The sequence below is a fragment of the Xenopus laevis genome, chromosome 8S (assembly GCF_017654675.1).
Source record: "Xenopus laevis strain J_2021 chromosome 8S, Xenopus_laevis_v10.1, whole genome shotgun sequence".
Classification (NCBI taxonomy): Eukaryota; Metazoa; Chordata; class Amphibia; order Anura; family Pipidae; genus Xenopus; species Xenopus laevis.
Window position 1 is genome coordinate 11,065,600 of NC_054386.1, and position 27,516 is coordinate 11,093,115.

The 27,516-nt window shown below is 38.9% G+C and overlaps 1 protein-coding gene across 4 annotated transcripts in view; it reads right to left on the reverse strand.

Moving 5' to 3' along the window:
- Positions 1–4,058: 4,058 nt before the first annotated feature.
- Positions 4,059–27,516, reverse strand: part of LOC495312 (MAP/microtubule affinity-regulating kinase 3) — a 43,827-nt gene continuing 20,369 nt past the window's right edge. The window contains exons 13-18 of one of the 4 annotated variants that reach the window (XM_018232071.2): positions 26,912–27,120; positions 25,596–25,699; positions 22,320–22,577; positions 15,614–15,640; positions 8,179–8,223; positions 4,059–4,592 (exon numbers count right to left, since the gene is read on the reverse strand). In XM_018232071.2, coding sequence (XP_018087560.1) covers positions 4,247–4,592; positions 8,179–8,223; positions 15,614–15,640; positions 22,320–22,577; positions 25,596–25,699; positions 26,912–27,120 — 989 coding nt within the window. In that variant the 3' untranslated portion in view covers positions 4,059–4,246. The remainder of the gene's footprint in view (positions 4,593–8,178; positions 8,224–15,613; positions 15,641–22,319; positions 22,578–25,595; positions 25,700–26,911; positions 27,121–27,516) is intronic. The other 3 variants (XM_018232072.2, XM_018232073.2, XM_018232074.2) reach the window with 3 other exon arrangements.

Consider the following 27,516-nt stretch of genomic DNA (forward strand, 5'->3'; position numbering starts at 1 on the left):
CTGTAATAGGTTTACTGCAATTCCTACTGAGTTTTACAACAGCCCTATGGGAATGTCTCATAATGAGGCTAGGTGAATTTGAGAATTAAATTGTCTTCCAATGCTTCTACCTAACTGCTAAAACTGAATAGTCAATAAAAAAAAATTATATATATATCTATAGCATTAAGCCTAGAGCTCCAAATTATGCTAAAACCAGGGGCGTGCCCGCAAGTTACCAGGAGCAGCAAAAATCCCCCCTGGTAACATTAAGAGCTGAATTATCAGGTTTTAAACCAGAAATTAGGCTCTTCTAGTGCAAGACAGCGATTGAGCTTTCTAAACTAGCGATGCCCCCCAAACCTGCACCGTCGCAAGATAACGTAAGATCGGTGTGGAGGAGCTGACTCAGGACGGCTTAGGCCCTCGAATTACCCCTGGGTAAGACCCTGTACATATAAACCCCAGAGCATTCTGAATTATAGATCTCATACCTGCACCAACTAGTTTGGAAACTACCAGAAAGTCCTCCTATTACCCCATATATGTATCTCCATGGGCAACAAAAACAAGAGTTTTAAATGTTCTGAAATCTAACCAGTTCAAAGTCCATGTGCTTTGCCATGGTTGATTCACCCAATACATAGGGATGCACCGAATCCAGGATCGGGATTCGGCCTTTTTCTGCCCAGCTGAACCGAAACCGAATCCTAATTTGCATATGCAAATTAGGGGTGGGAAATGGTGTGATCACAATACAAGGAAGAAAACATTTTTTCCCCCCTTCCCACCCCTAATTTGCGTATGCAAATTAGGATTCAGTTCGGTATTCGGCCGAATCTTTCACGAAGGATTCGGAGTTCAGCTGAATCCAAAATAGTGGATTCAGTGCATCCCTACCAATAAATGAAGAAAATTAATTAACCAACAAAATCACAGCAAAATGTAGCCCTTACCTCCAAGAGGTAATAAAGCAATAGCTTTATTGCATAAAATAAGCTTATTCTGTATGTCTCAATCTTACACAAGTTATTGGATCTTTTGAGGGTGTCGTTCCCATCCCATACTGGTCATGTTTCGTGTTTTTGCATTTTCAGGATTAAGGCTGCGCACATGTATATACACGGAACCAACAGTACCGGCACATAGTTTCAGTAGTTCTCAAACAGGAATAATCCAGGACTTCAAATTTGTCCACATCAGATCCCCATTTTGGATCATGTTTCGAGATCTTTCTAGTGCCAGTGACAATGCACATGCTCAGTATGTTCCCAAGAAGCTAACCTTAGGGTTGTAGAAAAACCATTAGCAGAGGAGATGAAAAATAAACAAGGCATGTATTTTTTATTGTACTTCATTTATATTTTAAGTTGGCTACAAAGCTTAGGATAGTGACAGCATCCCAGGAGACAGGGAACTACTAAAGGACTGCGGGGAGTTGGGGTGGTGCAAAAGGCCAAAATCGAAGGTGTAGACTAGCGTAACTTATTGCTGCACTTTAGTTCTCCTTTAAGGAAGCAACCAAAAAGTTTTGGTTCTGGCCTTAATTTGTGTATTTATTGCAGGCCATCCCCCTGTACTGTAGGTCTAGGTTCCACTGCACCAAGACTGTGTATATGGTGTGTGTGATGCTTTACTACTAGGGATGCACCTTCGCGAAAGATTCGGCTGAATACCGAACCAAATCCTAATTTGCATATGCAAATTAGGGGTGGGAAGGGGAGAAAATGTTTTACTTCCTTGAAAAGGCATGAAATTTCCCTCCCTGCCCCTAATTTGCATATGCAAATTAGGATGTGGTTCGGCCGGGCAAACGGATTCGGCCGAATGCTGCTGAAAAAGGCAGAATTATGACCGAATCCTGGATTCAGTGCATCCATTTTTACTTCACAACATTGTATCACTTCCAGTCCTTTTCTCTGCTGTTGTCAACGGGTGTTACAGGAGACTTTAACCCACCTTCCACAAGCTCATGCCCCTAAGACACTGACTGGTAATGAAGCCTAAAGGGTAAGGGCACACAGGCAGATTTGGGGAGGAGATTAGTCGCCCCGTCGACTCGTGGCACTTCTTTTTTCAAAGTCGTGAGGGAACTTCGGGCAAGTTTGGAAAACGAAGCGCCCAGAGTGCCATCGCACTAGTGATTTTTCATTATAGCTGGTGGGAAGGCAGTTTGGGGAGATTGTTCCCCCGAAGAAGAGGTGATTTGTTGCCAGGGCGACTAATCCCCCCTGACTCTGCCCATATGTCCTTACCCTAAAGCAGGGGTCCCCAACCTTTTATACCCGTGAGCTACATTCAAATGTAAAATGAGTTGGGGAGCAACACAAGCATGAAAAAGTCCCTTGCGGTGCAAAATAAGGGCTTTTATTGGCCATTTGGTAGCCCCTATGTGGACTGGCAGCCTACAGTAGACTCTACTTGGCACTATACTTAGTCTTAATGCAATTAACTCTTTCTTCCAAGCCTGGAATTCAAAAAATAAGCACCCGCTTTGAGGCCACTGAGAGCAACATCCAAGGTCTTGGAGAGCAACATGTTACTCACGAGGTACTGGTTGGGGATCACTGCCCTAAAGGAACAGCAACACCAAAAAAATCAAAGTGGCTTAATTAAATGAGAATATAATGTTCTGTAGCTCTGCACTGGTAAAACTGGTGTTTTTGCTTCAACTATAGTTTATATAAACAAGTTGCTGTGTAGCCATGGGGGCAGCCATTCAAGCACAGGATACACAGTAGATAACAGATAAGTACTACTATAGTTTATATAAACAAGCTGCTGTGTAGCCATGGGGGAAGCCATTCAAGCACAGGATACACAGTAGATAACAGATAAGTACTACTATAGTTTATATAAACAAGCTGCTGTGTAGCCATGGGGACAGCCATTCAAGCACACGATACACAGTAGATAACAGATAAGTACTACTATAGTTTATATAAACAAGCTGCTGTGCAGACATGGGGCAGCCATTCAAGCACAGGATGCATTGTAGATAAGTTCTGAAGAATCCCATTGTATAGTATAGAGCTTTTCTGTTATCTGCTGTAAATTCCTGTGGCTTTTTTCTTTTTCATTTTTGAATGGCTGCCACCATAGGCAACACAGCAGCTTGTGTATATAAACTATAGTTGTCTTTTTTAAGCACACACACCAGTTCTACCAGTGCACGGCAACCGTACATTCTATTTTCATGACTTTAAAACACTTTCATTTGTTGGTGTTGCTGTTCCTTTAATACAGGCCTAATTGGTGAATGGAGTTCAGCGATGAGTGCACATTTTACCCCAACACTTGCATACAGGCCAAGAAAACAATGAGACTTGTCATTTTGGTTTCTTTAGCAGGGTCACATTTTAATGGCTGCTCGGCTCAGTCCTACCAACAGTACATCCAATGTTTTGCCACATGAGAATTAACTAAGCCGGAGCAGTCTGTGCAGATTGTAACACAATTACAATAAATCGTGTTTTGGCACTTGGAGAGAGTTGGGTGGGTAATTACGAAAAACAACTATTTGGACTTCAATGGAAAATGTGGTATAAGCAAGAGTTAAACAAAAAGGGGGTTTCCTTGAGTTACACAATGCTTTATAGGCAGCCATTTTTATACACAATACTATGTGATCATCACAAACCAACATCCATTCCTGCACGCGCACTCGGGATGTAGTTCAAAATGGAAATATATTTGGTGAATAACATATCGTTGCCGTGAACAGAGCACAGAAAGCAGAACTAAATAATTTACATGGTAGGCAACTTTAATGCTGTAATGCATATATAGATCGATATCTATATATCTAGATATCTATCTAGATATAGATATCTATCTAGATATCTATATCGATCTAGATATCTATATCGATCTAGATATCTATATCGATCTAGATATCTATATCGATCTAGATATCTATATCGATCTAGATATCTATATCGATCTAGATATCTATATCGATCTAGATATCTATATCGATCTAGATATCTATATCGATATAGATATCTAGATCGATATCTATATCGATATAGATATCTATATCGATATATATCTATCTATATAGATATATATCTATATAAATATATATATAAAAAAAACGTCCAACTCTTACTCCCATTCCAGCAGCTTGTTCCATTTTTCTTTTGTCATTCGGGAGATGCAGGAATTATTGCCTAATAATTCTATACATAAACCAGCGTTCTTGGAAAACACTTGAAATTGCTACGTAATTTACAATTTGTTTATTCCCCACCCCCCGCCCATTATATTACAGCTTTAACTCATTGGCAATTTTGGAAGCTATGTTTTTGAAAGCTATGGATGTCCCAGATATTCGCTTAAAGCGAACGCCATTTAGGGAGAGTCTTGGCAGTTTGCACACTTCCATCTCCCACTGCACAAGGTTTTCCGCGTGGCCATCGCCGTGGACGCAGAAAAGTAAGAAGCGCTCCCTCTGCTCATAGTCACAATTGTTGGCGTCCAAAACCTTGCGGATCTCGCGCATCATGTCGGTGGGATCCATGGAACTGGTTGTTTTCATGCTCCACGTAAAACGCAGCGACCGTGGCTTGGATTCTTTGTTTTCATCTTTCTGGTCCCCTGACACATTACGACTAAAAGAAAAAAGAAGTTACTCTATTTGTTATCGGTCACTCGGCTCGTGTTGCCAAGATTTCCAAGCATGCTCTCTACCAGAGTGATTAAAGGGGAACTATCGCAAAAATGACAATTTAATATAAGCTTCCTCATACTTAAGAAACTTTCTAAATACAAATCAATTAAAAATTCTGCATTGTTTCTGAAATAATCAAGTTTATCTTCACTATTCCTCTCTCAACATCTGTTTCTCTTCATTCTGTCTTCATGCAGCAGTTGGGTGTCAATGAATATCTGACAGTTAGATCCAATATATCTTATGGGGGGGGGGGGTTCTTTTCCTAGCAGGTGTATTAGAGCTCATACAAATGATGGATTCCAGTACAAACAAAATCTAACAAAATAACTGCCTTTTGCATAAATTCCGCATGTAGAGAGACAGGATTTCTGGTGATTTGAACATGAGCAGTTGTCACAAACCGGAAAATTGCTCCAACTGAGCATGCGCCAATATGCCGCTCACCATGAAGAATACTGAAGAGAAGAAGATGGCGCCCGTGAGTTCTGTTGTGCTCACTCTGCATGTGCTGTCACTATTTCAAGAGGGGACAGAATTCAGGGGTAAAGGTGGCCATACACGGAGAGATCCGCTCGTTTGGCACCTTGAGGTGGGCAATATCGGGCTGATCCGATCGTGGGCCCTAGGGCCCAACGATCGGATCCTAGCGAACGAAAACGGGTCGGTCGGATCGCGGGGCCACATCAACAAACAGATGCGGCCGCGATCCGACGGGATTTTTAGTCCCATCCGATCGAGAAGTCGGCCAGATCTCGATTGGGGAAGCCCGTCGGGGGCCCCCATACACGGGCCAATAAGCTGCCGACTCGGTCTGTCGGCAGCTTTTATCGGCCCGTGTATGGCCACATTAAGACTGTGCAGGATGGAGGCCGGGAGGGGGGGGCCCAGTGGGGACTTATCACCATGGGGGTTTAGTCCTCTTTTAAAACCTTGGTGAATCAGATGAACATTGAGTGTAGAACTGGCCAAATATGGGATGACTGACGTAGTTGGCCAGCTTAAATATATTGCAATATATGGACAAACAATATCTGTAAGGCATTTTTTAGTAGCTGCATGCACAAAATGTCTCAAATATATTGATAATGGGTTGAGTGCAGAGGACTCTTGTATTTGACTCTTAAAATCACCAGAAATCCTGTCTCTCTACATGCAGAATTTATGCAAAAGGCAGTTATTTTGTTTGTACTGGAATCCATCATTTGAGTGGGCTCTAATACATCTGCTAGGAAAGGAAACCCCCATAAGATAGATATATTGGATCTAACTGTCAACGATTATCAGACATCCACTCCTGAATGAAGAGCGAAAACGAGAAACAGAATGAAGGCAAATTTGATTATTTCAGAAACAGTACAGAATTGTTAACTGATTGTATCTAAAAAAAAAGTTTCTTATTTCAGTAAGCTGAAGTTTATATTAAATTGCCATTTTCGCGATAGTTCCCCTTTAGACAGGAAAATCCACCTTTTTATAGAAATAGGATGAAGATCTAAGTGATCTGAGCAACTCAAGTTGGTCAGCCATTTTTCTTTTTGTGGTTTTTAAAGGCTACATGAATATATCGGTAACCAAAGCACTGCCGGTTGCTGGGATCAATCATTTCAGCCACATATAAGATTAAGATGGCAAAAATATGAAAGTGATTCAAGAACCAGAAGACTAAATGATGAAGGCTAAATGCCAGTTGTCTTGCAATGTAGGTGTATACATAAATATACAGTTTCAACATTGCAGGGGCATTAGTTTATTTTTGGAGGGAGGGAGGAGAGGAGGGGTTGAATGTCATAGCAACCAGGCAGCAGCTTTAAAGTGATAGTACTTTCATAAAAAAAAAGTCTGTGCCTAAACCAATTTTTCAATTGTTTTAATTAGGAAATATGTGGTTTGTTATTTCTGAGACTATAGAGGGTAAAACCTGAACCAGTCTCACCACACAATCCACTCAAAACAAATAAACAGTCCACTTTGTAATAAAGTGCTCCTTTACTCAAGCTTTGCTGGCTGCAGCTGGGGGAAGGTGGGTTTAATTTATACCGAGAATTTTTGCAGTGGAGTGGCGATATGTTATGATTGTATTCAACCATAGATATTGCCTAATTACCACATCTGGCAAAAACCATATTTGGGCTCTTTTGAGCGTTTGAAGCTGCGCTCCCGTGTTCCGTTTTTCAGCGTTCAGCCGCAGGAGAGCGCAGGAAGACGCATTTAGCTTTTTTCAATGGGGCTGTACTCACACAGGCGCATGTAGGCGCCGAACGCAGGTTGAGACGCAACATGCTGCATTTTTCCTGCGTTCGGTGCCTACAAAAATAATACATGAAGACCGGTTGAAAATTCTCTAATTCCTACATTATCCTGAATGTAAATAATTTAAAGGGGTTTTTTAAATATAAGCTTTATCATACTGAAGGAAGAAACTTTGTAAATACAAATCAATTAAAATTCTGCATTGTTTCTGAAATAATTAAGTTTATCTTCACTATCCCTCTCTCACCATCTGTTTCTCTTCATCCAGCAGTTGGGAGTAAGATATTCATTGACATATCTTCTATATCTTTCCTAGCAGATGCATTAGCGTTCATTCAAATAACTAATTCCAGTACAAACAAAATCACTGCCTTTTGCACAAATTCTGCATGTAGAGAGACAGGATTTCTGGTGAGCTCTAATATATCTTCTAGGCAAAAGGAGTCTCCTCTATAAGATATATTCACCTGACACCCAACTCCTGAATGAAGACAGAATGAGGAGAAACAGATACTGAGAGAAGAAAAGTGAAGATAAACCTGATTATTTCAGAAACAATACAGTAATTGATTGTATTTAGAAAGTTTCTTATTTCAGTATGCTGAAGCTTATATTGCATTTTCATTTTTGCGATAGTTCCCCTTTAAGCCTTTATCTGTCTGGCATAGCCAATCACTACAGAGAAGGAGGAGCTAAGGCTAAATGATCAAATATTTTGCTATTCTTTTTTGATGGATTGTACAATACTTCTGCTCATCATTGGTATAAAGTGACTTATTTACATGCATGGAGAGAAAGAATTACCCTGGCACACCCTGGCCGTCCTATCAATAAGAATTCCCGGTGATTCTCATTGGTGGGTAATGCTGGCAGGGAAAACCCTTGCTAGTTTATTGTGGGATGCAATGTTTCGGGGTATAACCCCAACAAAGGGGATGCGCCCCGAAACGTTGCATCCCTCAATAAACTACCAAGGGTTTTCCCTGCCAGTTGTGCCGGTGAATTACTTTTCTTCTACATTATTTCCATGCATCTCATTAATTCTTTAACTCTTGGTAAGTAATACATTATAAAGTTCACATGTAATAAAATATTAAACAAGCAGACTCTCAAGGCAGTGCATGCTTAAGTCCATTTGCATTTGTAGGAGGAAGCATTCAGGTGTTAAGAATTAGTCAGCCAGGCATGCAAAGTTGCCAACATATGAGCCTATTAAAATGCAATATAACCCATGGTTTAATAGAAGTGAGACAGAAGAGCCCATTTTTCCTCACCTTGAGCCCTCATATCTCCCGTTTCGTTCAGATTCAGTCGGGAGCCTCAATGAGAAAAAAAAAACCAAGAGCAAAGGCAAGCAGGAGAGAGAAGAGAGATCTTTCACTATAGTGCACTTCTACTTGCATCAACAAGTTCATGAATTCAGCAGTTACATTCTTTATACACCTGATCGGGTCCCAGAATGTCACGAAGAACAATGGCACATGGGGTGCCACGAAGATTTCTTACTCACAGGCGGCAAAACGCCTGCCAAGGCTGTAACCTTGTACTACTCTGACCCTACAAAATTGATGTTTAGTCTACCGAGGGGTAGTTAGCTCTACTGTCACCAGCCCGAAAGCAAGAAATCGTGCAGGCAATAAAATGTCTCCTGTGCCATTGCCCTAATACAATGCCAGACAGATGTAAAAATAAAATCACATTTGGAAACGACTTCTCTACCGAACGGATTTGCAATATTCGCTCGAGTCAAGACGAAGGACTAGAAAGAACATTATATAGATTCAGAGCAACTTAAACAAAGCTATGTTCCATTAGTGGTGTGCTTATATACGTTACAAAGGCCAGCACAACATGAATTGTGTGTAAAAACAAACACACATGAACACAGGATTTTAGCAAAAAGGTTTAAAAAAAATTGTTCAAAAGAAATGTTATGCACCCACAGCCCCCTCCCTAAAAAAAATTAAAGGAAACATTGTTTAAAGAGGAATCTCTACCCAAAAGCAGTTGGCATATGCCATCTTGCTCTGATTCAGAGTCATCTTCACCATGATTTCTCCATAGGAGAATATTAAGCTGAAGTGGATCCAGTCCTCAATTTAAATGCACAGTGGAGAAGACACAAAGTGCACTACTTTGCATTTAGAGCCAGGAAGAGAGAAAGCTGCGGAGTCCCCAGCGGTGAGGTTAAAGGAAGAGTAACACCAATAAAAAGGAAAGGGTTTCAAAGTAATGAAAATATAATGTACCGTTGTGCTGCACTGGTAAAAATGACATGTTAGCTTCAGAAACTCTGCTACAGTTTATATTACCAGGCAACAGTATAGCCATGGAAGCAGCCATGCAAACTGACAAGGCACAGGATGCAAAGCAGATAACAGATAAGCTCTGTAGTATATAATGGAATTCTTCAGAACGCCTCTGTTTTCTATGGTGTATCCTGTGCTTGAATGACTGCCCCCATGGCTACACAGCAGCTTGTTTATATAAACTATAGTAGTACTTATCTGTTATCTACTGTGTATCCTGTGCTTGAATGTCTGCCCTCATGGCTACACAGCAGCTTGTTTATATAAACTATAGTAGTACTTATCTGTTATCTACTGTGTATCCTGTGCTTGAATGGCTGCCCCCATGGCTACACAGCAGCTTGTTTATATAAACTATAGTAGTACTTATCTGTTATCTACTGTGTATCCTGTGCTTGAATGTCTGCCCTCATGGCTACACAGCAGCTTGTTTATATAAACTATAGTAGTACTTATCTGTTATCTACTGTGTATCCTGTGCTTGAATGGCTGCCCCCATGGCTACACAGCAGCTTGTTTATATAAACTATAGTAGTACTTATCTGTTTTCTACTGTGTATCCTGTGCTTGAATGGCTGCCCCCATGGCTACACAGCAGCTTGTTTATATAAACTATAGTAGTACTTATCTGTTATCTACTGTGTATCCTGTGCTTGAATGGCTGTCCCCATGGCTACACAGCAGCTTGTTTATATAAACTATAGTAGTACTTATCTGTTATCTACTGTGTATCCTGTGCTTGAATGGCTGCCCCCATGGCTACACAGCAGCTTGTTTATATAAACCATAGTTGCGTTTCTGAAGCAAACACTCCAGTTGTACCAGTGCCGGGCAATACATGCTGCGGTCATTCCTATAAACCACTTTCATTTTTTGGTGTTACGGTTCCTTTAAGAAGGGGGGGCTTGGGTTTTGTGATTTGTAAATGTAATTTACATTTGAAAGAAGTGTCTGGAACCTGAGATGGCAACAGTCAGAATCAAGGAACAGTAAGGGATAAACAAATCCAGCTTTTCAGCTACATTTACAATAACACAAAATTATTGTATATTCAAAAGTTACATTTTCCTCTTTTAACGACTTTGAATTAAGTTTTAAAGCAAAGGTTTTGCAGTTTTGCAGGTTTCCTCTTTGGAAATCCCCAGTAGCAGCTCAGCAACCCTAGGCCCCTAGTCTCTAAATCAGTGGTTACCAAACTGTGGTTGCTTTGATACATTAGTCAAGCTAAGGCTCAAATGAAGCAGATTCTTGTTGATTTTGTTGCAAAACACAAGGAAGTGAATGACTATTTGCTTTTCTGTCTAAAAGCTCTTCTGAGTGTTAATTCTGGCTGGTACAATAAACTGGGCAAAAAGTTTTGTTGGGAAGAGAGGGGATTTTTTTTAGACTCTCTTTGGAATGGTAGTTTCTTTTAAGAAGCTGATATGAGCCTTATTCTAGTCTTTACCCTCTTTGGTGACATTTCCTCATTAATACAATAAGTATGCACAGCACAAACCCTATTCATTTGAAAAAGGGAGTGCCCAATTAAAAGCCTTTAGAGAGCTCTGTTGCAAATTTGACTGCTGCCAACCCACTTACCTGTACTAGGCATGTTCCATAATCCATTAAGAGAATATGAATACAGTGAAACTTCAATTTAACATACCCTGATTTTAAATTTTCCCTCATTTTACAGTTTTGTGGCCGCACCTACAGTTATGTCCATAAATATTTGGACAGACAACTTTTTTTCTAATTTAGTTTCTTTGGAACATTACCTCAATGCAGTTGAACTGCAGACTTTCAGCTTTAATTTAGTGGGTTGAACAAAAAGATTGCATAAAAATGTGAGGAACTAAAGCCTTTTTTTTTTTTTTAACAAAATCATTTCATTTCAGGGGCTCACAAGTAATTGGACAAATTAAAAAACTGAAAATTAAATGTTCATTTCTAATACTTGGTTGAAAACCCTTTGCTGGCAATGACAGCCTGAAGTCTTGAACTCATGGACATCACCAGATTCTGGGTTTCCTCCTGTTTAATTCTCTGCCAGGACTTTACTGCAGCCGCTTTCACTTGCTGTTTGTTTGTGGCCTTTCTGTCCCAAGTTTAGTCTTCAACAAGTGAAATGCTGCTCAATTGGGTTCAGATCAGGTGACTGACTTGGCTATTCAAGAATATTCCACTTCTTTGCTTTAATAAACGCCTGGGTTGCTTTGGCTGTATGTTTTGGGTCATTATGAAACACCTCCCAATCAATGTGACTGCATTTAGCTGGATTTGAGTAGACAGTGTCTCTGAACAGCTCAGAATTCATTCTTGTGCTTCTGTCCTGTGTCACATGATGGATAAACACTAGTGTCCCAGTGCCACTGGCAGCCATGCACCCCAAGCCATCACACTGCCTCCCAAATGTTTTATACAGAACTGTGTTATGCTTTGGATCATGAGCTTTTCCACGCCTTCTCCATACTTTTTTCTTGCCATCATTCTGGTAGAGGTTGATCTTGGTTTCATCTGTCCAAAGAATGTTTTTTCCAGAACTGTGCTGGCTTTTTTAGATTTTTTTTTTTTTTTTTTTTAGCAAAGTCCAATGTAGCCTTTCTATTCTTGATGCTTATGAGTGTCTTGCACCTTGCAGTGCACCCTCTGTATTTATTTTCATGCAGTCTTCTCTTTATGGTAGACTTGAAAATCGATACTCTACCTCCTGGAAAAAGTTGTTCATTTGTTTGGCTGTTAAGGGGTTTCTCTTCACCATGGAAATGATTCTGGGATCATCCACCATTGTTGCCTTCCGCGGACGTCCAGGCTCTTCTGTGTTGCCGAGTTCAAAAGTGTTTTCTTTCTTTCTCAGGATGTACCAAACTGTTGATTTTGCCACTCCTAATATTGTAGCAATTTCTCAGATTTTTTTTTTCTCCTGTTTTTGCAGCTTAAGGATGGCTTGTTTCACCTACACGGAGAGCTCCTCTGTTTCACATACAATCACCCCCCCCCTCAAATCAACTCCAGGGCTTTTATCGGTTTCATTTATAATGACAAAGGAATTGCCCACACCTGCCCATGAAATAGCCTTTGAGTCAATTGTGCAATTACTTTTGAGCCCCTGAAATGAAGTGATTGTGTTAAAAAAAAAAGGCTTTATTTCCTCACATTTTTATGCAATCTTTTTGTTCATCCCACTGAATTAAAGCTGACCGTTCAACTGCATCTGAGTTGTTTCATTTAAAATTCATTGTGGTCATGTACAGAACCAAAATTAGATTATTAGTTTTCCAATATGGTTGCTTTTAATTAAATTTGGAAAAACTAAGGGAAAAAACAAGTCATTTGTTTAATCAACTATATAACTGCTCTTAGAAACCTACCCACGCCTACCTAACATGCATAGAATTAGTTAAGTCACAGTTTCTAACTAAGTGAAAGCACAATTTATATAGATCTGGTTTCTTGTATAGGATACATTTTCCAGTATTCCCCTTTTCCCGCTGCCCTATATGGCACCAAATAGAATATCACATTATGAAAAAAGGTGCCAAATGAACATTACCAACAACACATACAAAGGAACCGCTTGCCATGCTTGCAATTGTCAAAACACTTTACAAGAATGCAATATGTTTGTAGGCATCACTTTAATCTAATATCTCCCTAAATGTGCATGGTACTCTAGTAGTAATTCACATAAGGCTAACAGCAATGCATAGCTGTGCCAGAAACATAAGGGTTGTAAAGAGTTTTGGACTAAAAGTAGAGTTACCTGGACAGGTTTGGGTTGGTTGTATGTTCTGTCAACACTATTTCTAAATATCCAACTTTCTTAGCCACTGCCCATGGTTTGTTTTTCCTGTGACTGTGTGTATGTGGGTGTGTGGAATAATGCTACGGTTAGGGTCGCCGATCCATCATCAACACTTTAAATCAAGAACCGCATCTTTGGGATCACTTCTTTAGTCTGTATACACAACTATTCATAGACAGCCATTTTGTGTATGAAACAATTGTATACCTTTAAGCAAAAATACACCCAAAATGAATACTTGAGTGACTGTTTCCATAATATTAAGTGGCATCTTATCAAACTGGAATATATATTTAAATAAATATTGTCCTTTTACACCTTTTTCCTTGAGCCCCATTTTTTTTATACTCTGTTGCCTCAGAGATCACCTGACCAGAAATACTGCAGCTCAAACTGTAACAGGAAGCAAAAGAAAAGAGCTTTGTTAATTGGCTCATGTGACCTAACATGTATGGTTTTTTCGGCTTGTTTGTGTGCACCGTGAATTGTAGGATCCCAGGGGGAAGTCTTTATTAGTTAAAAAGGCAATCTGCACATACTACAGGTTTATTTACATGAAGCAGCTGTTTTAGGACATATTTCCATAGACCTATAATGTTTGGGGGGGGTTCAGTTTTACTTTAATCCGAAATTAAAAGATATATGAACTACCATTCCCTAGCTGCTTTGACAAACGCTTTCTAATTCTTCATGTTCTTAGCATGATTTAAAGACACAATTATTCGAAAGGAGCAAACTATCTTAAAAGAAAGTCAGATTTACAGAAGCCTTACACCAGATTCATAAATGAAAGATTGCAGCTCTGGAGGAAAACGGTCATTCCAGCTGTCAATTTTACGAGCTTTTGTGAATATTTCCCCACAGCAGCGTGGGCATTGCTATTGCTGTAAATGGAGGTTTCAAGAGCGAGAGAGAGAAGACATGTTGCTGTAGTACTTATTCTCTGAACTGTGGCTGAACATTTTCCTATGTGATCACTTGGAAATTAGGTAGCTTTAACAAATTACATTTTGTCTGGTCCACTGAAAAAATTAAAAAGAGGGTTCAAATGTAGTTTCAAGTACAGGTATAGGATCCCTTACCTGGAAACCCGATATCCAGAAAGCTCCGAATTACGGAATGGCTGTCTCCCATAGACTACATTTTATCCAAATAATCCAAATTTTTAAAAATGATTTCCTTTTTCTCTGTAATAAAACAGTAGCTTGTACTTGATGCCAACTAAGATATAATTAATCCTTATTGGAAGCAAAACCAGCCTATTGGGTTTATTTAATGTTTAAATTAATTTCTAGTAGACTTAAGGCATGAAGACCCAAAATACGGAAAGATCTGTTATCCAGAAAGCCCCAGGTCCCGAGCATTCTGGATAACAGGTCCCATACCTGTATAGGAATGGGACCAGTTATCCAGAATGCTCGGGACCTGGGGTTTTCCGGATAAGGGGATCGCCATACATAGGAAAAAATAATTGAAAGATTAAATAACCCCAATAGGATTGTTTTGCCTCCCTATTAATTATTTCTTATTAGGGATCAAGTACACAGTACAGGTATGGGACCAGTTATCCAGAATGCCCGGGACCTAGGGTTTTCTGGATAACGGATCTTTCCATAATTTGGGTCTTCATGCCTTACGTCTACTAGAAATTAATTTAAACATTAAATAAACCCAATAGGCTGGTTTTTCTTCCAATAAGGATTAATTATATCTTAGTTTGGATCAAGTACAAGCTACTGTTTTATTTTACAGAGAAAAAGGAAATCATTTTTAAAAATTTTGATTATTTGGATAAAATGGAGTCTATGGGAGACAGACATTCCGTAATTGAGCTTTCTGGATATCGGGTTTCCAGATAAGGCATCCTATACCTGTACTGGTATTATATTACAAAGAAAAGGGAAATCATTTTTTAAAAATTTGTATTATTTGAACAACAACAAAAGCCTTCAAGAAATTTAAAGCTTTATGGAAACGCATCCTATAACTGTAGCAATACCTGCAGACACCGGTAACCATAATCGAAAACGGATACGGAGTATAATGGGGGTACGGCCTTGGAGTGCACCATAAGAGTGTCAGGCCTGATAAAAATTAAACATTGAGACTTGCCGCTATATAGTTTGAGCAAAGTCTAATATATTAGTAAAACTTTTATATTGGATCAGCTTCTTTTTTTTTTTTTTTTTTTTTTTTTTAAAGCTAGTGGCAGTTAAAACAGGGGGGTAGCCCCTAACTAAGTAAAACATTTATTCATATTATTTCCTAGAGATAAAGAGCCCTCTCCCACCGATTACTTACCTTTTAAAAACCAAACATAAAACTGGTTAAGGAAAACACACCACAAATATTTTTGCATGCCAAGTGTATATTAGTATATAAAAAAGATGGAATTTTATGACGTATATGACTGCAATGGCTGTACAGGTGCACAGGGCATGCTTAGATCATTAAAAAGGTACAGCAGCCATTGGATAGAATGAAAGGAAATTTTTTTTGGCTTTTCCACCTGGGACAAATATTTAGTTCTCAGCAGAAAGTTTAGTATTGAGAAAATCAGAATCAGAAAAGACAAAAAAAGGGAGTGGGTAGTATATGCAACTTTATTCCTACCTTTTTATAAATCTGAATGACATGTTTCTATAAAAAAAACAAATTGAGTAGAGAAATTAAAATGTGCAAAATACCGAAGGAAAAAAAAAAAAAAAAAAAAAAGTTCATTCCATACAGAACAGGCTAAAGTACATCGACTGAATGAACATATGTTGCAAATCGGCATGCACAGTTAACCCAAATTTTTAACATATGGAAAATAATGGACTCAAAAGGAATGTCAGTGCATAAGCAATGGGCATACATGCGCTCCAGTTTGCTTATAGAAATACAAAAAAATTCACAATTTACCAAAACCAAAAAAGTGGAAACTAAACAGTTTGTTCCAACAATTTTGCTATTAAAGTTAAAGGGATACTGTCATGGGAAAAACATTTTTTTCCAAAATGAATCAGTTAATAGCGCTGCTCCAGCAGAATTCTGCACTGAAATCCATTTCTCAAAAGAGCAAACAGATTTTGTTATATTCAATTTTGAATTCTGACATATTGTCAATTTCCCAGCTGCCCCAAGTCATGTGACTTGTGCTCTGATAAACTTCATTTACTCTTTACTGCTGTACTGCAAATTGGAGTGATATCACCCCCTCCCTTTCCACCCCCCAGCAGCCAAACAAAAGAACAATGGGAAGGTAACCAGATAACAGCTCCCTAACACAAGATAACAGCTGCCTGGTAGATCTAAGAACAACACTCAATAGTAAAAACCCATGTCCCACTGAGACACATTCAGTTACATTGAGAAGGAAAAACAGCAGCCTGCCAGAAAGCATTTCTCTCCTAAAGTGCAGGCACAAGTCACATGACTGGGGGCAGCTGGGAAATTGAAAAATGTCTACCCCAATGTCAGATTTCAAAATTGAAAATAAAAAAATCTTTTTGCTCTTTTGAGAAATGGATTTCAGTGCAGAATTCTGCTGGATCAGCACTATTAACTGATTCATTTTGAAAAAAACATGTTTTCCGATGACAGGATCTCTAAACTATACCCCCAAATGAACACTTAAGCAACAGATTATATATCATATTAAGTGGCATATGAAAGAATCTTACCAAACTGGTAAAAACTGCCCTTTTATATCTCTTGTCTTGAACCACCATTTTGTGATGGTCTGTGTGCTGCCTCAGAGATCACCTGACCAGAAATACTACAACTCTAACTGTAACAGGAAGAAGTGTTGAAGCAAAAGACACAACTCTGTCTGTTAATTGGCTCATGTGAACTAACATGTATGGTTTATTTGGTGTGTTTGTGTGCACCGTAAATCGTACAATCCCAGGGGGATTCATGATTACCCAATGGCACATACTACTAAAAAAGTATATTATGAAAATGGTTTATTTACATGAAGCAGGGTTTTACATAGGAGCTGTTTTATGCAAAATCTTTTTATAGAGACGTACATTGTTTGGGGGGTATAGTTTTCCTTTAAGTCTTATTTTCAGTTTGAAGAGGTTTTAGAAATCAGAAGCAAACCAAACCAGATACAATAAACTGACTTAAATAGTTCAAAAGAGATACCCATACATTAACGGAATGATCTACATTTGAAAGCCACCAGACATTATACAAGGGATTATCATTTAGCAAAATGATTCAACATTGTACTGAAAGAGATAATAAATCAAAGTTCTGGGAGATGGAGGCGTGATTATTAGGGAATAATACAGAATTAGCACTGAAAACGGCTTATTTAAAGCTTTTCACACTACCATGTGAGATCTCAAACAGAATTATCCAGTCTATTTTACCAGATTATTAGACATGGCAGCAGAATATAGGGGATCATTGACAACCTTCTTTCATATTTTGAATAATTCAGAGCAAAGTGCATCATACTGCAACTGTATCCTGCACTCTGATAGATTGCAATCAACCTCATTAATAGCACCCCCATTCATCACAATCAAGTTGTATGAGAAAAAACACAGAATTCAATGTTCCCTTTAAAAGATAATGCAAGGTACTCGTATACCAAATTTGATATTAAAAATGCTTAAAGTGGTGGTTCACATTTCAGTTAACTTTTAGTATGTTACAGAATGGCTAATTCTAAGCAACTTTTCAATTGGCCATCATTTTTATAGTTTTTGAATTATTTACCTTCTTCTGACTTTTTCAAGCTTTCAAATGGGGGTCACTGACCCCTTCTAAAAACAAATGCTCTGTAAGGCTACGCATTTATTGTTGGTTTAACTAATCTTTCTATTCAGGCCTCTCCTATTCATATTCCAGTCTCTCATTCAACACCATGCATGGTTACTAGGGTAATTTGGACCATAGCAACTGCTGAAAATGCATACTGGAGAGCTGCAGAATAAAAAGCTAAATAACTCAAAAACCCCAAGCGATAAAAAATTAAAACCAATTGCAAATTGTCTCGGAATATCAGTCTCTACATCATAAAAGTTAATTTAAAGGTGAACACCCCCTTTAAACTCTTGTTTTTCATATAACACTATTAAATCAAGCACAGCTCTGTGCAAGTGTCACTACTTGTCCATATCTTCATTACCCTTGCACACGGCCATTTTTGACTGGTCTCAGACAGATGTGAGAATTTCAGAGGAAGGATGCAAAATCCTATTGGCCAAGGACCACATTTGGCTGTAGATACGGTCATGGCTGATTAGCTCTCATTTTGCCCCACCAATTTAGGTGGCAAAGATCCTAAACCAATAAACTGATTTATAGCATATATTATTATTATAGCATATTCAAAGTTTGGAAGTGGTTTTGGAAAAGTAAAAATAATGCTCTGTTTTTTAAATATAAGCAGTAAAATGAACTATTTAACATTGAATGGTGATATTGGACTAAGTATTTCACACAAGCAAAATCATTCTGAACAGTTTTATTAGAGTTGGTTACAAGCAGGTAAAGATGGAACTAATTTAAACTCCATAAAAATCAGAAATTACAAAACATTCTCATTTAAAGGTCACTAATCATAATTAGTATGTCTTGATGTGTCAACATAACTTCTGGACCAGCCAGATCTACGGTTTTAGAAAACAAGTAAAGTTAGAATTCAGTACATCGTTTAGAGTTATTTGGCCCTGAGGAAGTTTTCAAATAAGCAGCAGATACAAAGCATGACATTACAGAAGTGACATTAACAAACGGATGTAAACTACTTGGACTGCCAGACATTGCATTATACAGGACAAGTACATTCAATTGAAGATGCATTACACGCTCACACCTGAAACTGTTGGGGTAACATCCGATGTCCTCTCTTCAGGCATAGAAAAGACCGTTAGGATACCAGCATCAAAACCCAAATAGCATCACGAGGCTGTGATGCACTCAATCACAATGTGCCTTTAGATGTTATCATAGTTTAAAAACAATCAGAACATGTATATCTCTATGCTAGGGACCAGTAGTTCTGAATGTGATCTGTCAGTTAAGGGTGGTGGCAGATGTGAAGATTCGGGGGAGATTGGTGGCCCTGTAGTGATGTGTGGGTCGGGATTTCAGCGACCCACACCCAACCCTAACCCCACACCTGCCTGCATCCAACTTCCGGATTCCATATATAGACCCGCCTCGTCAATGACATCACAAAAGAGGTGGGGCAAGCAGGTGCAGCGTCTATAAAAGAAGAAGTGGGAAACAGGCATTTGACGGTGGCGGGCGGGGAGAGCAGGAGAAGAGCTCAACCCGCACCCTCCCGCGAAGAAGAGTGTGAGGTCGGCCCAAACTAGGGTTGCCACCTTTTTTGGAAAAAATACCGGCCTTCCTATAATAACATTAGGATCAACCATCATTTTTACCGGGCAGGTGGCAACCCTAGCCCAAACCCGCCCGACCCACGGGTATAGGGCCGGCACGCACATCACTATCGCCCACTGACAAATATCCTCTTCTTCAGGTGACTAATCTCCCCGAATTTCAGGCGAATGATCTCCCCGAATCTTCACATCTGCTAAACAAGGATATTTTCATCTGACTTGATCATAACCTTCGACTGGCTAATTGTGCTAAATCTCTCTTGAGTTTTACATGTTTATTAAAAAAAAATAATCTTTTGTTCTTTGCTTTGGCAAGAGGATGGAGAAGCATAATTGTGCAAGATACTCTCAACATGGAGGTAGATTGACTGTCGTCTAGAAAGGCAGTTATTCGATTTATTGCATAGGCGTCGTTACTGAATCAGGATGTGCGGATTGACAGTAGGATAAGTCCTTAAAGCAATTCTTTAAATCAGAACAGCACTAAATAAATCAAGCACCTAATAGTTTGCAGACTTTTTATATGAAAACTAGAATAGTTTAACTGGCAATGGATGCTACTTGCGTGTGTGTGCTGCAGTGATGTGTAGGGTTGGCTCTGCTCTCCATTGTAGCTCCTGTTTGTGTAGCACCACTTTCACTTCAACAATCTTAACAAGCAGTAAATAAAGCACCCAACTGGCAGGAAAGAATCTGTGCTTTGACAGCAGTTTGTTTGCTTCAAAACATTTAGCTGTTTTATAAACATACAAGTATACAAGGATAAATGGAGAAGCGCAAAGTGATTGCAAGTTAAAAAAAAAAATCCACTTTAATTAGTGGAATAATTTAAGTCTATATTAGGTAGGAATTCCACTTTAATGTCCGGTCAGTTGGCGCTATAGTTTTAGATTAGGATTATAAATGTTTGTGCATTAAAGTGATTTTAAATTTTACCGCTGCCTGGAGTCCTGTTGAGTGCGTGCCATCTCGTGGTTTTGAAGGATTGATGTCTCCCCTTTGCTGAGGGTTCGGGGTGCTGCACCCGGCCACCTAACAGGAGCGGTGAGTGACCCATGTTTTTACATTTGGAGAAAATGCACCCGAACCAAGTCACCTCTGTGGTGAGCAGATTTTAAATATAAAGCATACCGCTGTGAAAGTCTGTTTAAATTGATTATACGGCAAGGAGGTTGAAACGCCCCTTCTCCGTCTTTGTTTAGAACAATATATACTCCACATTCCTTTAAAATCACAGCTGGCATCGTATTTCTGGATATGCATATTTACTACAGGGCATCGGACTAATGGTAAAAAAAAAAAAAAATCACCTACAGGGCACTACTGACAACAGAACACACAAAAAACAAACAAAAACCACACAAACCAACTTGTGCAGACGTCAATCATACAACTATTGCTAACAGTGGGCCAGCCGGTGACAAGCGTCTTGCAGCACAAAATACGTAAAGTTTTCTTTTTTATAGACATTAAAATATTTTTAGGTTATTTGGCCTGTAAGTTGGAAGTGCCTGCTCATTTTCTGTTCAAGTGGACTGACTGTTTTACTGTCCTCACATGCTGTGCTCATCCTCTTCTCTTACTAGAGCCAAAAATGTATATTCACATGTACACACACACACAGCAAATATACGGTGGTGAATAATCCACACAATTTGCACAAAAAAGGTGGGGAGAGCATACACATAAAAATAAAGACATGCATAAATACACATCACAACCAATGTGCTATTGCTATAGGGTCTATGCAACACCAGAAATAAAGTTAAAAAAAGAACAAAGGAGTATATGGAGGTATATAAACCAAAAAGAGGATCATTTGGAGAAGCTTTACTTACTGCCTGTTAAGCCCTTTTATTTACATAACTGTCATAGAAGCCCCCTCTCTCTGCTTATTATATCTTCACTGGAATATAAAATTAGTGTACGTAACAAAGCAAATTTCTGAACAAGATGTTGGTAAATACACAAATGAAAGTTGCATTTTCTATGTATCATTTTGTATGTATAAGTTGACATCTCCGTAAAGTATTTTTTTTTTTGTTTAATAACATGAACAAAGCTCACCTTTAAATTAACCTTTTTGTTTTTAAGAAGTAATCTTAAAGGGGACCCGTCACCCCAACAAAAATGATTCCAAATCCTATTTTATCATGTTAGTCAAGCAAAATAAACTTTAATTACACTATATAAATTATTTGAATCTTGTTTCCTTCAGTCTGGGAACTCATAATTATAACAAGCAGGCAGGAGCCATTTTGTGGACACTGTTATTAAGACAAGCCTCGTATCATCTCAGAATCTTGTTTGTGCACCAGAATGGGGGACCCGATGTCCATCCCCATGTCCTGGTTACACAATTAAATGGTAAAGAGAACAGGGGGAATGTGGGGAGAGCAGTGACATGTAGGAAGTGCTGAATGGAAAGTGAAAGTATGCCTAAGGCATAGAGGAGGGGCAATGAATTTTTGATTGACAGCTGAGACTTTTAAATGAGTTTACAACAGCTATGAATGCTTTAATAAAAAAAAATTTGGATTTCATGTTTAATTTGAAAAGGACTTTTATTATACAGCTTATGATGTCTGGGTGACAGGTCCACTTTAACCAATGTGCAATTTTGTATCACTTACCCTTCTATTCTACCTCTCTCCCCAACGACTTCTAGATCCCTTTAGAATTTTTATTTCATTCCAATTTGGAGTGATGGGACCTCAAAGCAATTTGGGAGTTCAAACTAGAGAACTGCAGAAGTAAAAAGCTAAATTCTAAAAAAAAAAGTGCTTATTGTCTTAGTTTTTATATAATAAAGTTAATTGTAAGGTGAACTTGGGGCGGGGGGGTCAAGCATAAATCTAGCGATACATTAACACTTTACAAAGTTACATTAAAAAAAAAAGGTCATGATTTGTGTTCTTTGTGAAATAGTGACCAAGGAATAGATGGCATCCCAGAGCATCAGAACTTACCTTCTAGTTAATTTTGATGTTAATTTACTAAAAAGATTAGTGGAGCCTCTACTTCGAGTCTGTGACAGAGGTGTGGCTTCATGGGATAAACTGGGGGAAGCAGGTGGTCCGTTATAAGTAGCAGTGCGCCTCTCTCTGAGCTGCCCATGAAAAGTGCTGCGGATGGCTGTTCCTCTTGGGAAACGCATGCTTTCTGGAGTAGTGCTGCTTGTTATGCTGTGAGTTGATGCCACTGAAGTCCTTTGATCTGGAATTGTGCTGTGAGAATTTTTTTTTGTTTTAATTTGAGAATTGAAAAACTGCACACAGACTTAAAGGAGAAATCAACCCGTTTAAAAAAAAACCCTCCCCCCCCTTTCTCTACCCCCCAGCCTACCTGCCGCCCCCCCCCGGGCAAATGCCCCTAATTTTTTTACTCCCCCCTCTGTGCAGACTCTGGCCTCGGAGTTCACGGCAGCCATCTTCTTCTTCTCCGGTAATCTTCGTGCATTGACAGCATTTTTGACGCATGCGCAGTTGGAGTAAATTTCTGCTCCCAAACAACTTTTTTTAAGTGACTTTTGTCGCATACGCAGTGGTTTGGGACCGGAAATTTACTCCAACTGCGCATGCACCAAAAATGCTGAAAAAGACAGAAGAAAGAAGATGGCCCTGTGGATTCTGGCATCGGAGTTCAGGGATTTTTTTTTTAAACTACGAGTTGAATTCTCCTTTAAAGGGCACCTATCACAGCCAAAATCAAACATATTAACAATCTGACCAGTACAAGCTAAACACGTTTAATCAAACTACATATATAGTTTTTTGAAAAAACTGCAGGTTTTAAAAAAATCCCTTACTTTGTCAAATGGGTTCTTTCACTGAGGGAGGCCATACTGTGACTATAACAGAGACTCTAATATGCAAATTTCAGGAGCATGCTCAGATTGTAACACTGCTTTGAGTATTCTACCCAGAATGCCTTGTTAAAGTAAACTCCTCCACTAGAAGTATCAGGAGATTTCCCTATCTTGTCCCCTGCTGGTGATGTTATTATGCAAATGAAGGGCACACATTAATTTCCAGCAGGTGGCAGCACTACTGAACAGCAGCTAACACACAGGTTTGGCTGATTTGAAAATAGCTTAGAAGGGTTGATAAGCAAGCAAAGGAATTTCAACTGAGCATGTGCGAGATTTCAGAGCTACAGTTGGCTGGGAAGATATAGGTAGGAGGAGCCAGTGAAATCCAAGATGTCTGCCTCAGCTAGAACTGCAGGGGAGATAGGTGAGATCTTGCAGAAGGAATAGTGAGCTGATCATTTACATTATACAAACAATTCTAACTGTTTTAAAAATCAGATTTCTTGAACTTTCACATAGTGTATTTACTTAGTAAATGATTTTAGTCATGATTGGTGCCCTTTAAGATGAGGAGTTTATAGAAACATATGTTGCAACATAGTTGCAAAGGAGAACACATGATATTTTGTAAATGATGTAAAAAGCATGTAACAAATATGTGCTAACAGATCATCACGGCAGTGCACCATATTTGGACACATTACATTTAAAACATAATTTTATTGCTCTAATCACTGACCGACATTTGCAATAATAAATTCTTTATTGCAACCAGGAGCCGGTTACAAGGATCCAAAATCATAACATGTTGGCACTTTATAAATACTTGGAGGCACATTTATCAAGGGTCGAATTTTGAATTTGAGTGTTTTTTTTTTTGTTTTTTTTTTAACTCCCATAAATTCAAAATTCGACCAATCGAAATGTATTAATAAAATTTAATTCTCAGCTCGGACGAATTGAATCGACCCGAAAACAATTAATTCAAATGAAAAAACATCACCAAATTGATTCCTGCACCTTTCCCTGCCACTTCAGGTTAACTCTTAGAATTCTCATTCAAACCAATGCATGGTTGCTAAGATTATTTGGACCCTAGCAACCAGATGGCTGCTGAATAAAAAAACTGTATAACTAAAAAACCACAAATAATAAAACATGAAAACCAACTGCAAGTTGTCTTAGAATATCGCTCCCTAAATCATACTAAAACTTTACTCAAAGGTGAAAAACCCCTTAAATTATTCTACATAATAGTCTAGTGTGACATTTTAGATTTCACAACTGACAGTATTACCATGGAGACATTAACTTCAATTTAAAAAAAAAAACCAAAAACATGGACCTGGAGAGTGATAGGACATTGGACTTTTTTGGCACAACTGGTGACAGTACAACATTAAAGGGCAAGTTAATTCCACAGAGCATAATGACTGTTCACAGCTTTATATAAAATACACAAATACAATTATGTGGGGAAAACCCCCAGTTTTTCCAAAATGGTTTACAGCACAATACTTTCACACAGCCTGCTTAAAGGAGAACTAAACCCTAAAAATGAATAAGGTGTAAAATGCCATATTTTATATAGTGAACTTATTGCACCAGCCTAAAGTTCCAGCTTGTCAATAGCAGCAATGATCCAGGACTTCAAACTTGTCACAGGGGGTCACCATCTTGGAAAGTGTCTGTGACACTCACATGCTCAGTGGGCTCTGATTGGCTGTTGAGAAGCTAAGCTTAGGGCTCGTCACTAATTATCCAGCAGAAAATGAGATTGGCCTATATCAGCTGATGCTACAGGTCTGATTATTAAATTCTGATGCTAATTGCAATGTTTTCTGTGCTGCCATGTAGTAATTATCTGTATTAATTACTAATCAGCCTTATATTGTGACATTTCTATTCTATGTGTACTGTATATTGTGAGTGGGCCTCAGTCAGTAAGTGACAACAGCACAGAACATGTGCAGTGAATCAACAGAAGAGAAGATGGGGAGCTACTGGGGCATCTTTGGAGACACAGATCTTTACTGCTAAAGGCCTGTGGTTGCCTTGGGCTGGCACAGAAGCACAACAGATAATTTAAAATATTTCTAGCTACTTCTTTGGTAAAGCTGTAGTTCTCCTTTAAGGTCGGCTTATGATTTTCATTTGCTAGGGCCCAATTAAAGGCTGCAGAGTGCAGGTTACTCAGTAAATGAAGAGACATAAAAAATGTGCTTATGTTGTACTTTCCCATAAGTGCACAGGTCTGGCCAGCAGGTGCTGTGTTTAATATTTCAGAGAAGGGATGGTACACGCATTTCTATCCACTGCCAACCAGACTTTCTATAAAATATGTCAGTCTCAATTAACATGCTGTACAGAGTTTTAAATTAACCTTTTTCTTATTTTAAGATGTGGCTTTGAAAAAAGAAATAAAGTTCTGTACCTGTTTTCTTTGCCATTCTGAATGACGGAATGACGGTCTGTAGGCGCTCGATCGTTGCAAACATAGGTATTCCTGCGACTCATACCGCTGGATGTAGAATTACTCTGCAACAAAAACATCCCAAAACAGTATTTTATGGCTTATTCTGAACATACGTCAACAATTTAAAATGGAGGGAGATCATTCTGAGCCTTGTTGAACAATCATGTTTTGCTAGAATTCTCATGATGTTAGCTGGATTTTCACCCTTGACATTTACAGTTTATTAAACATTCATAGTCTGATTAAATGTAATTTCTCAACCAACATACTTGCTGCCAAGGTCGGAAAGATGAGGTCACACTAGTGAGAAATAACCAAATATAGTTCAGCACACAATCACTTAGAGAGAATAAACTAGAATATTAAAGAGGTGGTTCACCTTTTAGTATGTTACAGAATACCCAATTTTAAGCAACATTTTTCAATTGGTCTTCATGGTTTATTTATTATAGTTTAATTACTTGCCTTCTTCGTTTTCCAAAGTCGCCCGAAGTTTCCTAACTTCGTGTGACTTCGGAAAACGAATCACGTGTGTGCTGTAGCGCAGGCGATTTTTCATTTTAGCCAGCGCAAGAGAGAAGGAAGGCGTTCGGGGAGATTGGTTGCCGCAAAGACGAGGCGATTAGTCGCCAGGCAACTAAATCTCCCCGAATCGCCCAGAGTGCCCCTACCCTTAAAGGACAAGGAAAGTTAGACTAAAGAATTAGCTAGTAATGTTGTACATGATGTTTTGAGCTTCTGTACCAGCCCAAGGCAACCACAGCCCTTAAGCAGCAAAAAATCTGTGTCTCCAAAGATGCCCCAGTAGCTCCCCATCTTCTTTTCTGCTGATTCACTGCACATGCTCTGAGCTGCTGTCACTTACTGAGATTAGGGACCCATTCACAATATACAGTACACATAGAATAGATATGTCACAAAATAAGGCTAATTAGTAATTAATACAGATAATTACTACATGGCAGCACAGAAACCAGTGCAATTTGCATCAGAATTTAATAATCAGCCCTGTAGCATTAGCTTATATTACAGGCCAACCTAATTTTCTGCTTGGTAATTTGCGACAACCCCTAAGCTTAGCTTCTCAACAGCTGCTCAGAGCCCACTGAGCATGTGAGTGTCAAACACTTTCTAAGATGGTGACCCCCCTGTGACAAATTTGAAGTCCTGGATCATTGCGGCTATTGAAAAGCTGAAACTTTAGGCTGATGCAATAAATGCAGTATATAAAACATGGCATTTTTAGGGTTTAGTTCTCCTTTAAGCACACTTACAGTGGGAACAACAGAACTCTTCTTTCGCTCTGGGATATCTGCCTTGTTTGGATTGTTGGCATTTCCAAGCATTGGACTAGGTGGAGTCACTCCTCTTCCAGTGCTACTTGATTTTCGAGACTGCCCAACTTCTTCTTTGAGATCGTTGTGTGTTGTACCAGTCTGACTTCGTTTTGGGTTGGCGGTAACGGGAGGAACTGCAGGACCAGCTAAAAGAACATACATGTATAGGTATGTATAGATGTTTTTTATGCCAGTGAGCCAGACTAATTGTAATGTATGCTATGCGGAAATAAAAAATGCTGTTTAAAAATAGTTATCTTCTATATGAAACTGAAGTAGGAGCCCACACAGGATATTAGGATTTACATAAAAGTATTAGTTTAACACCTTGCCAACTTACATGTGTGATTCCCCAGACATGACTGCTGCAGTGAGAATGGGTTTCAGGGTGGGGGCATCAACCCTTGCCCAAGAGGTAGCAATAATTGCAGGAGTTACTGACATGCTTTACATTATTAATCATAATAATTGACTTGGGACTACTAGAGTACACACAGATTTTTGGCAAGGACGGAGGAACGTGTTATAGTAAGTGGCTGTTT